Genomic DNA, 13,906 nt, shown 5'->3' on the forward strand with positions numbered 1-13,906 from the left:
AATTACTATGACACTATAGTTATATATCGTTTCTATACCTCGAGACCTGATGGTGCCATCTGTGACCGCCTATCGCTTGTCACTGTATGGAAAAACTGCATTTTTGTGACTTGACACCGATGCTAGCTTAGCTACAGCCGAACCTTTGTTATTGTGTGAGCAGCAGGTCGACGACGAATGCCAGCTAGCGCTAATTTGTTGGCACAGACAACAAACTAAGCCTTTTAACACTGTCATGAAACGCTGCGTTTATTGTGCACAACTGGGTTTACCAACAAAGCCAGCCGTACTCCAAAAAGCGAAGGAAAATTTTTAAAATGACCACCCCATTGTGCTTTAGCTATCAGCAGGGCAGCTAACTCGTTAGCATTTCCTTGCAACAGCCACCATTGGATTTAACCGATGCTGGACAATGTTAGCACGGCATCAGCTGGGGCTGCTCGTTAGCTAGGGCTAGCCAAAGTTAGCAGTTTAGCAAAAAAAAAAAAAAAATCAAGCTGATGGAAAAATATCTGGATGAGTGACCTTTTGTTCTGAAGACGTTGATAAATGCATGTGAAGTGTCGATGTGAAGAGACAAAGGTTTCTGTATACTGACAGAAATACGGTTCGTTGGTTTAATGACCTATTGCAATCTGGTTTAGCAATAGCAACAGCGGCTACCAATCGGTAGCGCAATGCCTGTACGCACTCACCAGGATGAGTAGCCTTGCTCCGCCATATCGCCAAAAACAGTGGGTTCCGCGACTGTGGCTAACACAGATTCAGGTCCCAGTGACAACCCGTTGGGACCCGGGAGATGTTTTCTTGCGTTTCCTTCACAATTCGACGTCTTAGCGGTTACTTTTTGGTGACAACATGGTGATACATCCCGGCAGCAGCTAGTAAGAACTAGCTGAATATCTTGCGGTTAAAACGACAGTGATGGTTTGCTATCGTTAGGTGGACTAGACAAAGCACCCCGAGAAAAAAAGACACAGCTGTTATTTTCGGTGGTTTCGCTAGTGTCCTGCTGTCACTCCAACCGAGAAGGCTCGGTCTCCAACGATGCTACACCCACAGTAAATCCATATTCAGCTCGCTGTATGCAGACTAAATTCGGATATTCCTCAAGTCTGCACCTCTAGCTGTTATGGAAGACGTTCAGCTTTGTTTTCTATGGCGAGTCCACGGGAGCGCGCAAAATCGCCCTACTGAAGAGGTTTACAAATAGGACGTGCACTGAAACGCTTTCATGCATCGAAAACGTTTGTAATGGTTTCCCCTCCCGGCAGCACTGCAGCCTATCATATACACAGCGATTATGAAAGGCAACGAGTTGTTGCAATTAATTGCTGAATTATGTGACATACAAAATACGGAAAAAACGGGCCGTGCATGAATATTTAACCAATTTACTTTAGTATTATGACAAAAAATAAAATTGTAAATTAAATTAAAAAGAAAAACAACTTTTTTTCAGAGCAAATTAAATTGAATACGTGTGTATAATTATAAAAAATAAATTCGTTTTAAGATTTTTAAAAATATTGTTTTGCATAATGCGACTCCTTTGGTGATTTTTTGTTTTTTAAAAGGGACCAAAAGCCGATAAAAGAAATGTCGTGCGGTTATCAAGTTGTCAGGACAATATGTTGACTGGAAATGTGAATCACCCCATAGATGCCCTTTATCAAAATATAAATAAAAGAGTGTGCAACATAGCAATATTTACTGAAATAATCAAGTCAAATTTATATAAAAAATATATTGGGCCTAGTTCTTTGTTTTTTTTTCTCAATGTTTATGTTCTCAATGTTTATGATGATGATTACGTAAATAAATCCATTTGTTGTGTCGCCCCCTCTGGCTCCTCAATGTAATAACCATAGCAGGGCATTCACTGTCGTTCCCCTTTTAGTGGTAAAAAAAACATAAACTCCACATGAAGATTGGGACTTTGCAGGTGAAATAAAGGTCAACGTGTATTGGGCTTGACCAAGTTACAAGATCTCTGCTCAAACACTCAGTGACGTTATCCATGGGCGGACTTATCCGTAGCTTAATTTATAGTTCTGTGGCCAACGCCATTTCCTGCAATTATATCTGTGCTTCTGTGTCGATGGCAACATGTAGTTACACTTCTAGGGAGGTAAATGTCCAGTTACCACATAGGGTTTGCAATTACAATGTAACTACAGCACAGATTTAACACAAAAGTATAAATCCACTGTGAGTAAGCAAACAATGGAAGCATATGTTTGGTTGATGCTTGCCTGCACCACTGGAGCACTGAAAGAAAAGTTAAGACTGGCTCAGCTTTAATTTCTAAATGTTTTATGTCAGTCATGCAGCGGTAAATGTTGGGTGCCATTGTGTAACTTCATATTGCTGCCTTCTATTGTCCTTTCCTAGTAGTGATACCACAGCCTACCCACTAATAGAATATTGATTCCCTCTGTGAACATGGAATGGAGATTTTATGGGAACAAAAACACTGCAATACCCAACTGGTCTAATGCCCAAATGGCACCCAAAGACCACAAAATTATTATTATCAGTCCTGTTAAATGTATAGCTCTAGTGATGGCATTGTCTGCCGGTCTCTGACTTTGGTCCAGGCTTTATAATTGTACAGACTGCCACAAAGTCTTGTGTAAAGGATGAACATTGGGTTTTTTCTTTAACCCGTGGCTGTTATTTTTTTGTGATTTGCAGTTATTGTATGAATTGCTCTGTTTTTGTGCAGACTTTTGTGAATTTCTGGAATTTCGTTTCTGTACCTGATTTCTCCTGTAGCCACGTTTTGCAACAGTTTATTTTTCTCATCACTCACAATTGCAGTGACACATCTATAGACTGTTTGTCCTTTTAAAGAAGCCTTATCAGTACACAACACATCTAAAAGATCAATGTATCATTAAAGCCAGGGTTTGTTGCTTTGAGAATGACACAAATGCTTTGTAAGAGTTTCTCACAATCAATACGCCAATCTGATAAAGATGCATTTTTGAGCAAATGTGCACAAAAGAATGCAAATTTTACCTTTTATCCTCTGGATAGCATATATTAGTAAACTGAATGACAATCTGCCCTTTAGACTTTGAAGTCCTCAAGTGGATATTTTGGCCAGACGGTGGTAAGAGAGGAAAGGTCAGAGGGGGTCACCAAAACCATTAAGGACTCAGTTCCCAGGAGGACCATCAAAGGCCACAAAAAATGTACAAACTGATGAGATGGGGTCTTAAAGGACAGATGTCCAAAATAGAACTGGCGTATTCTTTAGGTATCATGGGTGTGGTCAGGAAATTTGATGGTAATCTGCTCAGTATTTCTTGTGCTACGGTGGAAATGTTGGTTTGATGGGGATGAAAGAAGAATTAGGCAATGACTCAATATATTTGACATATCTCGTGGACATTATCTTTTTTTTAGATACACTGTCACAAGCAGTTGTGCTGAAAAGTCCTGGCATTAGGCAGGGTCATGGCAGGGGTCTGATATTCACTAGGAATTTTCCATAGATATACTTTGGATGATCAAACTGTATTCAGATGAGTGCATGGAAACAAAACTACATTATATTATAATAATAATAAGCACATAAGCAAGGTGTTGACCTTATCTAACAAGACAAGACACATGAACGTGTAATTCACCAGATTTAATATAAGAGAATGATGGGTTGATGAAAGAAAAGAAAGGGGAACGGCTCATGACCCAGATCAGTTCAGTTCAGTTCAGTTCAGTTCATTTTTATTTCAAACATTTCAAACATGTGCCTTCACAATCATTACAAAATATCATTCCATTATTTGTTTGAAAAGGAGTAGGCTGAAGTATTTACTTATTTGTCCCTACCCCCTCAAGTTTTACCTCTCATTCATTTAATTTTTTTTTTTTTAGTCTTAAATTAAACAAACAACATATGAAACATATAAACATATGAAGTAAAACAAAACAGCAATCTGTCAAACATGTTGTTGGTTCAGTAACAGAGTGAGCATCTACAGCTGCCAATAAAACTGGCACACTGACATTAATTTCATTGATGATTTTACTGCTGAGAGAAGTGTTGCGACAACAATGCCAAGCACGCAGCGAAGAATATCTTTCCAGAACAGCCCATTCCATTTTGACGATGGGAAGGGAGGAAGGTTAACCAGACTGAGAGATAGGGAAAGAAAAAGCAGCAGAAGTACTCATAAACTGTAACCATAAGTGCTACAGAGAGCTCACAGACCTGTCTGAATTTTCCTGGCATGCAGACAAAGAGGAAAATGAGCTGATTTCTGCAGCAATTTTGGATGAAACTACCTGTCTGACCTGCTGGGAAACAGCAGTGACCTCTTTGTCTTTGTGGGTCCTTGTTTCACGTTAATGTTTCTCATCTTCTAAACTTCTTGGGCATTAAAACCCTAACAAATACACACTTACTCTTCTCATACGAATTGCTGGAAACATTCACTGACACTCTGAAGGTCATACACAGTGTTCCCCTCATTTGAATAGATTCAAGCATGCAAATGTACATATTGTCTACCGAAAACTTGAAATTCCCTTGTCTTTGATTTTATCACTAAGAATTTGCATTTGGATTTGATTTTTGTTCATTTCTAAGTGAGCAACTTTCATGTTTGACTATATTTTTTTCTATATTTTCGTTTGTCTGTCATTCAGTTTGACTTAAACAACATTTATTTGAAGTAAACTAAATCTGTGTGTGGCTTGTTCATTTTTAGTAGTGTGTCTTGGAAAGCTAACTTGTTGTTATCAGTATTTTTTCTTATGTGATGAGGAAGTTGAGGATTGTGGTTATGCCAATGTAGACACTTAAAAAAATCAATTTTGAATATTAGGTATACACGAAGTGGCTGAATCCTAACACCTTACAACAACATAGGCTGAAAGAAGCTGCAGAGAACGCTTGAGAGAGTATGGCCTTCTTCTCATGTGTGTATAGTTTATGCATGACTGCAGACAGCTTTTAAACAAAGCACTGCAGATGATAATTTTGTTTGAGCTTCATGCAGATCAGTATAATTACTTCTGAACCTCTAAACTATGCCTTAAAAGTCTCCTATTTAGTTCTTGCATATTTGTAACACCCACATTCAAGCTGTCAAAATACGTAGTTTTGACTGTACATATATTCATCAGAGGAAAATAAGATGCTTGAAAACAGAAGAAGGGAGGTTTTTCCTTACAAATACCATGAGGGGTCATAAATGGGGCAGTGGGATTCCCTCTTGCCAATGAGTGCTGGGATTACCAAAGTCCATAAAGAGCTTCTTTTCTTACAGATTATGTACAATCTGTTCTCAGCACGAGAGACACATAGTCACAGAATCAGCATAAAAAAACAGCTGAAATTCTAGGGCATAATCGACCATCCTACATTTAACTGCCTCGTGAAATAAAACACGAGATTACCCCAGTCTTTCGTGAGAGCAAGTTTAGCCTTTCATTTCTTAGAAACCACTTGCTGGTTTAGTTTGAGAGGATGTTTTTTTTTCTTTCTTTCTAGACACCAGTTGGAGTGGTTTCGCTTTCAGATCGGGACTGACAGAGGCAAGAAGGAACTATGAGCTAACCTTGTAACACACAGCCTTTCAGCGAATTAATGTTAAGTGATATTAAATAACCTTTGCAACCCCAAGCACAATAGTTATAGTAACTTTAGATGTCAGAACTCTTAAATTATGTATTTTGGCGCCCGTAACCATGGCGTGCTTATTTACTGAGACAGACGTCAAACAGATCTTGCCTTGTGTAGTGCTTGTGATAAAAATCTCTGTGTTCCTTGAAATCAGGAGCTGTAGTCAAAAGCTTCCTGGAACAAAGGGGTTGCTATTAGTGACAAAATACCAAGAAAATGCCTGTAATTATAACAATTTCCAAGAACTACCTGGAAAGTTATTGTTAAATAACGGGCAGGTCCAGGTGCGGGGGCAATGAGAACTGAGATCTGATTGGTCCCTGAAGTGCCCCGTCCTGTCGCTACTTATTTCAGCATTTTATTGGTCGGACCTACGGTGCTGCATTGATGTCATGTGGGAATTGCAGGTTACTGATGTGAAGATCCCATGTTTACAACTTCAAAGAACTTTATTTGTAAATGGTGAAACTGGCAATTACCTTTGGGACTTAAACGCAGCACGAGATTGCACCGGCTCACGAGAGGAGCAGCTGCGCTCAACCCAAAGCTTCATGGTAATTTACCTTTCTGCGGTTTAGCTGGTGCTGTCACTGAACACGCAGTAGGATTGCTGAGCATTAGGTTTAACACTGTTGTTGCATAAATAGTTAAACTTTTGGACACTATGGGCGTGTACCAACAAGAATTGGGACTTAACAGGTACCACAAGGTTTGACTGTTTGACTGTTGGGTTCTCAGTTCAATTAATGTGGTTCACATTTTACATCACACCTTAGATTGCCATGGTAACTTTTCCTGCAGGTCTAATCTGCTCTGGATCAGGTTATGCTCAAGATGGGAGGAATGTACAATGTCAACCCCCACTAACTGATTAATTCCCCGTATATTAGTGTCACTATTCCTAGAGGGTCCCAGGAACTGGTTGTGTGAGGATGTGGTACAGGCTAGTTTTTGTCTTTGCTTTCTCCTGTTGGTTGCACTTTCAAAACAGTTGTATTGTTTTATAATCCTTAATATGGAGATGTGGTTTTTTTTGCTTGTTTGTTTAGTTTTTTGGAATTAATTTTCTTACTCTCTGATTATTTAACACCTCCATGTCTGCAGCTGAAAGAATAAGGTCGTGAGTTTAGCACATTAAACAGCATAGACTGCTAACTTAAGTAAAAACAAAATTTGGAGTCCCAGTCTGAGCTGTAGAGGTCTGTCAGCTTACAGTGAAGTCTCACTGACCACAGTGCTTAAAGTGCACACATTAATACGGTGCCTTTTAATAATACAATGCCAGTGTACATCACTTATCGTAGAATACACACTCACACCCGCTGCTTCTTGTCTGCAGTAGCTGTGCTGTTTTTTTAACCTATATGCTTTTTATGCTTTTTGTATTCTTCTAAAATTATACTTTGAGCTGCTACTTTGAAATGAATATCATTCTGCTGCTAATAAACCTCTTTTATGTTAACATGCTCAAATCTAGATTGAAAAACCTCAGGCTGACTTATCAAGTTCATACCGTTTACCTGATTACCGATGTTAGAGTATAAATGAAGCCATTTAAGGTAAAAACATCCTGGCTATGTAGAACTCCCGGCTGCCTCGGAGCAGCTCCAGTCACTTTTCACCATGCAAGAAAACTTCTAGATTCATGACAAGAGATAGCTAAATAGCTGTATTTCATGAGACATCAAACAATGAGTGAGAAAATATCATAAAAATGCACTCTTCTTCTTTTTTGTTAATTACAAGGGTCAAACAAAGGGATTATTATCAGCATGAACATCTGGTCAAAATGCAAAGAACACATTCATGAATGACTACTCCAGTATTATGGGTTTATTATAGGTAGTTTAAACAAAGGGAACATATGCACAACACGCTGAGCTCTGACAGAGACACAATAACTCAGCCGCCACCCCATGTGGTGGTGAAGGGAGTGCCTTTTTTGAATTATGTGTGGCGGATGAGCTCAATTACGAAATAAAGAAACACAAGAGCCAATCAGCTATAAGAAAAATAAGGACAAGAAGTGAGATAAGGGTGGGGAGGCGTGGATAGGAAAAGGCTAAATAGAGAAGTTTATTACACTCCCATTTTTTAGAGAGAAAAATGTTTAAAGAAACCGTAATTGGAAGTATCTTCAGGGAGGGCTGACAGGCTATAGGCCTGATAGAAATTTGATAAACTGGTCCTACAAATGATCTGCTAGTATTTGCCCATGTTGCCAGTGTCACTGACCAAAGAGATCAGAGCCAGGATAAGACACTAAGGCAAGTGACTCATACTTCCTTTAGGACTGGATCCAGAATGTTAAAGTTGCCCATTTGTGTACGGGGAGTTTCTTATTCTGCTCTTGGGTTAACTGGAAGGAATGGGGAGATTTGTTGGTGATTTCCAAGTGTTGAAACTTAAACAACTAGCAGATTTATTACTCTACAGCACTTTCCAATCCTAGAGTACACTGAATATGTGGCTAAGCTAACCCCTAAAGTGGATCACAGCACTAAAGAAGCCTAATACACTTCTCCTCTAACCCATAATGCTGGTAAAGATTACACAAGAGACAAATTCTTGTCAAATCTTATCATCCCAAACAGATGAACCAGTGGCCCACCACACCTATCAAATGGCTGCTCCAAAGTTCAATCCACTGAACCTGGCAATGATGAATCACCTCCACCCATCCATTTTCTGCCACTTCTCTGGGGTTAAGTTGCGGGGGCAGCAGTCAGCAGAGAACCCCAGATCTCCCTCAGCCCAGACACCTCCTTCAACTCATATTGAGCTGAGACATTGCCAAGCCATCCGAGAAATATATCTTCTCCAGCGAGTCCTGGGTCTGCACCGCAGCATTCTCCCGGTAAGACATACCCAGAATAGATATTCTATCCATAAAAACTATGAACAGAATCAGTGATAAAGGGCAACCCTGGCGGATTCCAATACCCACCGAAAACAAGTCTGACCTATTGCCGGCAATATGAACCAAACTCTTGTTACGTTTATACAGGGATAGAATGACCCATAATATCTTCTGAAAGTCCACAAAGCACTTGTAGACCCCTTAGCCAAACTCCCACACACCCTCAAGTACCCTCGGGAGGATAGAGAGCTGGTCCACTGTTCCACAGCTATGACAAAAACTGCATTGTTCCTCCTGAATCCGAGGTTTGACTAACGAATGGACTCTCCTCTCCAGCACTCTGGCATAGACTTTCCCATGGAAGCCGAAGAGTATGATCCCTCTGTAGCTGGAGCACGTCCTGGGTCCCACCTTCTTAAAGATAGGAACCACCACCATCCAGGAACTTAGAGCAAATCTTATCCCCAGGGGCCCTGCCAGTGTGCAGTTGTTTAACCATGTCAGTGATCAGTGGTTTAACAAAAAAGGTTTTAGCTGCTCTTTAAAAGAATCCAGTGGGATTTACTCTAGGTCCTTGGTGCCACAGGTTGAAAGGCTCTGTCTTCCCAGAGTCTGTAATCTCATACGTGGAGCAACCAAAAAATTCTGAACATCACAAAGAGTGAGCAGCAGTGTGTTTAACCTCCTAAGACCCCAAATCTTTCATGGCATGCATTTAACTTCTCTTTGCTATTTGGGCTGATTGGGATCTGATGAATGTAAAGACAAAGAATTACCTGCTTTTTTTTTTTTTTACCTGACTTTTGTTTCTGAGAAAAATTAGATCCACTTATTGATTGATTGATTGATTGATTGATTGATTGATTGATTGATTGATTGATTGATTGATAATACTTTATTCATCCCGAGGGAAATTGGGTTAAGGCTGCCAGCTGTGCCAGCGGCATCTACGAGGACATTTGTTTTAAATTTTAATAGAACAGTGGCAGTATAATGTCCTCGTAAGTGGATATCAGGCCCTTGTAGATCAAAACCTTGTATTTTGGTCTAGACAACCCAAACTGATGTCCACATATGTGGACGCCAGGTTCTAGGAGGTTGATAAGAAGATAAATAGTCTTGTCTGTTTATACTCCTTATGCGATTACAAGAATTTAAAAATCAATTCTAAAATAAATTGTGAGCCAATAAAGAGTATATAATAGGGTCGAGGTGAGCTGAGTTACTAGAACTTATTGTTAATAGTTTGGAAGGGCATTTTGTGTATTATGGAGGTGAGAGACAGATGATTCATCTAAACCAGTAAACAGGCCTTTGCAATTTAATTATGATCACAAAACAATGATTTTTTTCCCAGTCCAGTCAAAGAGACCAATTGCAATTGTTACAATTTCAAAATGTTCATTAAATGAAAGACAGAGATGTGAAATGGTTTTTATATGTGAGGAATCTGATAATGCATAAAGATTATGAACATTGCACAGTTGAACAAAAGGAAGTGAGTGTTTTACTGCTGTTAAGGATATAGTTCATGTGGAGATACAATCATGGCCTCAGGCTTAGGGATGGGTATCGAAACCCGGTTCTTGTTGAGAACCGGTTCCCACTGTTTCAATTCCTTGGAATTGTTTGCCATTTTTGCAAACGATTCCCTTATCGATTCCAGTCGCCCCGAATGATGTCACCACGTTGCGGAGCGTCATTTACCTGGCAGAAAACACAGCGCCTAAGCGGCTCAAATGCTCAAAAGTTTGGTTATACTTTACGAGAACGGATGACAACAGGGCAACTTGCAATACTTGAAAAGTAGATATTTCATTTAAGGGAGGAAACACTACGAATATGCAAAAGCATTTGCTCACAAAACACATGATGACCTTAAATGAATGTCATGTTTTTAATTCTGCTCCGGACTCGTGAATCTCAACCCAGCGGCAGCGGTAACGTTTGCACGTCCTCTCCCGTTAATGCGGCAGGTAAATAATCAACTAACAGTGCATATTATGTTAGCGCGATCTGCCTTATTACAAAACCTGCCATTACTGTGCATTTAGGTGACCATGATGAGAGAGACAGACAGAGTCTGGCTGGCTCAGATGCTGGCAGTTCTCGCTGCAGTCTACCGGTAGCGTCTCCTTTCAGGCCAGGATAGACGAATGTCACCGAGCAGTGTCTAAGTTTGTGGTCAAAGGTTTGCACCCATTTGCCACAGAAGATGCCCCCGATTTTCGGTAAGTGAATGTGTTTAATTGTTGGCAGGGACATTACTGGATATTCTTGTGTAATTGCTACAGAATAATTTATGTTATACTTTGTATTGCTACAGAAGAATATTTATTTTATAATTTTACATTTACAATTTTTTTTCCTGGGGACCCTGTGACACCCCACCATAGGCTGGATCTCTTAAGATGTCACTGTTGGGTTTGTAAGGCCATGGTACTCCTAAATTTCTATCTTGTTCAAAGAGAAGATATAAAACAAAGTTCTAAGCTAATCGACCTTAGTGTTCTCCTTTTTTTTTTAAAAGAATCAATAAGAGAATCGATAAAGAATAGAATCATTAAACAGAACCGAAACTGGAATCGGAATTGTGAAAATCTTATCAATACCCATCCCTACTCATGCTTGTTAAAATTTAAAGGTAATTATTGGAGAACCAGTCACTAGTCTAGGATAAACAATCAACTAGGGTTCATAACAGTCTGCAGACAAGATTGCTTTGATTGGATCAACAGATAAGAGACAGTGCATGCAGCAGTGGCACATTCTTTACGTGAGTACATATACAAATATTGAAGTACAAATACAAATAATATGTGACAAAGTGCAGGCTCTGAAATGCACTCCAAGTAAGAAAGTATAGCTCTTTAAAGCTCTTTGAAGATAGCTACCCACTGTCTTTGCATAAAGTTAAATAAACCTTGTGTTATATTACTATAATTACGAAATAATATTAACACTTGAAAATTGAAAGAACTTGAAAAACTTTTTTTTGTTTGCCTCCATGCTTACAAAGAAAAGTGAGAACAGTTGGGGCTTAAAGTGGGATTTGGCCGATCGAAAAGAATCATAACACAATAATTTATACTGAGAGCTCATGTGAACTGTGCTGCTGCTGCTGATTTGAGGTTTATTGCTCTTTGTGGATTTACCCGATTTCCATTCCCTACATTGTCAGTATGCCGTTTATACTAACTTAATAATGGACCATATAATGTTGGTATAAAGGTTGAATTCAGCAAATGAATCTAAATCTTGAATGAATGAATGAATGAATCTTTGCACTTGATGTAACCTAACTCAGACTCGGGCTTCATGCAACCTTTAAACAATATAAAATTTGCTTTTGCAGGATGTTTCACAAAGTGAAAAAAACAAACAAACCCATAACTTCATATCATTTAAAAAACCAATATCTGATTTAAATAATTATGACATTACATGGAAGCTTTACATTTTCAGTTTATCAAGCATACCTTTAAAAATAACCTCTCTTCTTCCTCTCATGGCCCATCTTTTTTTTTTAAATCTTTCTCCATCTTTGGGTGAAGTTGTGTCTCATTCTGGGAAATTAAGGAGCAGCTGCTGCACCTTTAGCTAGCAGACTGACAAACTGCACACACTTTGTGTGTTTACTGATTTTTGTTGAGCTGATCGCCCAACATTGCTCCTTTTATGCTCACTTCTCATTTGTAGCACTAGCTAGATGCCAAAGTACTGCACTACAGCTTATGGACATTTGCACCAAAAACGCAGTTCCTGATTGTTCTGACCCAATTATAGATCCCTGATTATAGAACTGTAAATGCTATAAAAGTATGTGTTGTTGATAAGCCTCTGTCATGGATACACCAATAGTACTGTATTATTGTTCCCTCCATTTAGGCTCAAATTAGTTTGATGTTTCAAAGCGTGTGGCAATCTGAAATAAAAGCTTCACTCAAATGTGTTAAACCTAAAGTAACAAGCCTATTTTGAAAGTGTGAGGAGTAGAAAGTAAAGATAATTGTGCAAAAAGGAAGGAAGTGAAAGTAACAAGTTGTCAGAAAAATACTCAAGTAAAATACGGTAACAAAGTATTTATACTTTGTCTCTTCACACCTTTCTGGAGTTGTGAGGGGGGAGCTTGCTGGCCTTGCAAGGGGAGTGCCATAATGGTAACTGCCATCTTGAACCTCTAAGGCTTCTGTTGTGGGTCCTGGTTGGATTTGATAGTTTTTTTTAACTGCACACTGGCACTTTGTCAAGTTTATAAAACCTTTCAACACTCCCATGCAGCACTGGACGGTTATGTGACGGGAGATCTGTGAGGGGGCCTTGGAGTATCCATCCTAAATGGGTTTTGACTGCAGCAGAGACCCATAAGACTTAAGATAATGCATCTGACTGGAGAAATAGGAGTAATAAGGTGGGTATAGTCAAAGCCTATGAGAAGCAGTAGAAAGGCCTTAATAGATGACAATGTGATGCTTTGAAGATGCTTTTACTTTCTATGAAGAGACAATACAAGATATGTGAGGTCTGAAAGTGCTAGTTAGTGCCTGCAGTTAAAGCATTCATAGTGAAAACCTTATCTAGGTGTAGGACAGAAGCGATCAGGACTCTTAAAGAACCTCGAATGGTTTCAACTTCTTGGTAAATAGAAAAGAGTGACAACTTTCAGCTTTCCCATTTAGGTGGACATACTACAAGAACAGTACATGTTTCAAGGGTTCTTTTGCTATTATGTAGAAACATTTCACAACTTTGAGAAATATGCTGTCACAGTCAGCATGCTGTATCTGCACTTTATAGTGCAGATACAATATCTGCACTATAAAGCTAGCAACATTGTTAGATCTCTGATTTACCTCTCACAGGACTTGTAGGTGTTCTCTGAAGCAGCCTGGTGAGTCCTAGTACTTTTTTATCTTTTCATACATCAGTGAACCCGGGACATTTGCTAATGTGTTGTTCAGAGAAGCAACAATATACACAAGTTACTCTTTTTTTGTACACATTGCAAAAGGCTCTGAAGGCTGCACTAAAACACAAAGTTTATTTGCTCTATGTAGAATTGTTTTAGGGGGAAGTATGGAGTTATGAGATGATGATGATGAGATAGCCTTTATTTGTCAGTTGCAGGTCTTTTGCCCACAACCAAGATGACAGACCTTGCCGACCGTACATACAATACACAAACATCACATTGGGGAGACAGGTCAGGCTAGGTAGCGAGGAAAAAAAACATCGAAATATGTAACACAAAAGCATAATACAGGAATGCACAGATATCAACACACCATAGCACAATAAACGCAGACAAGCAACATGGGAAAGAGTTCCAGTGTGTACATCTGATCTGGGACCGCTGCAATCTTCGACTGCGCCTCCAACTGTCCCAATGTCCACATCAGAGGGGAGGT

The 13,906-nt window shown here is 39.3% G+C and overlaps 2 protein-coding genes across 2 annotated transcripts in view; one reads left to right on the top strand and one right to left on the bottom strand.

Annotated features, from left to right (window-relative positions):
• The window catches only part of sppl3 (signal peptide peptidase 3), a 39,465-nt gene extending 38,206 nt beyond the window's left edge, over nucleotides 1-1,259 (bottom strand). Inside the window, exon 1 of the mRNA XM_080876672.1 lies at nucleotides 696-1,259. Within this exon, the coding sequence (XP_080732798.1) occupies nucleotides 696-721 (26 nt within the window). The 5' untranslated portion in view covers nucleotides 722-1,259. The remainder of the gene's footprint in view (nucleotides 1-695) is intronic.
• An 11,436-nt stretch (nucleotides 1,260-12,695) lies between these two features.
• gnaz (guanine nucleotide binding protein (G protein), alpha z polypeptide) overlaps nucleotides 12,696-13,906 on the top strand; it is a 51,248-nt gene continuing 50,037 nt past the window's right edge. The window contains exon 1 of the mRNA XM_080864262.1: nucleotides 12,696-12,909. The gene's annotated coding sequence lies outside the window, so the exon portion shown is untranslated. The remainder of the gene's footprint in view (nucleotides 12,910-13,906) is intronic.

Source organism: Rhamphochromis sp. 'chilingali' (genome assembly GCF_963969265.1).
Source record: "Rhamphochromis sp. 'chilingali' genome assembly, chromosome: 2".
In the NCBI taxonomy this organism is placed as follows: Eukaryota; Metazoa; Chordata; class Actinopteri; order Cichliformes; family Cichlidae; genus Rhamphochromis; species Rhamphochromis sp. 'chilingali'.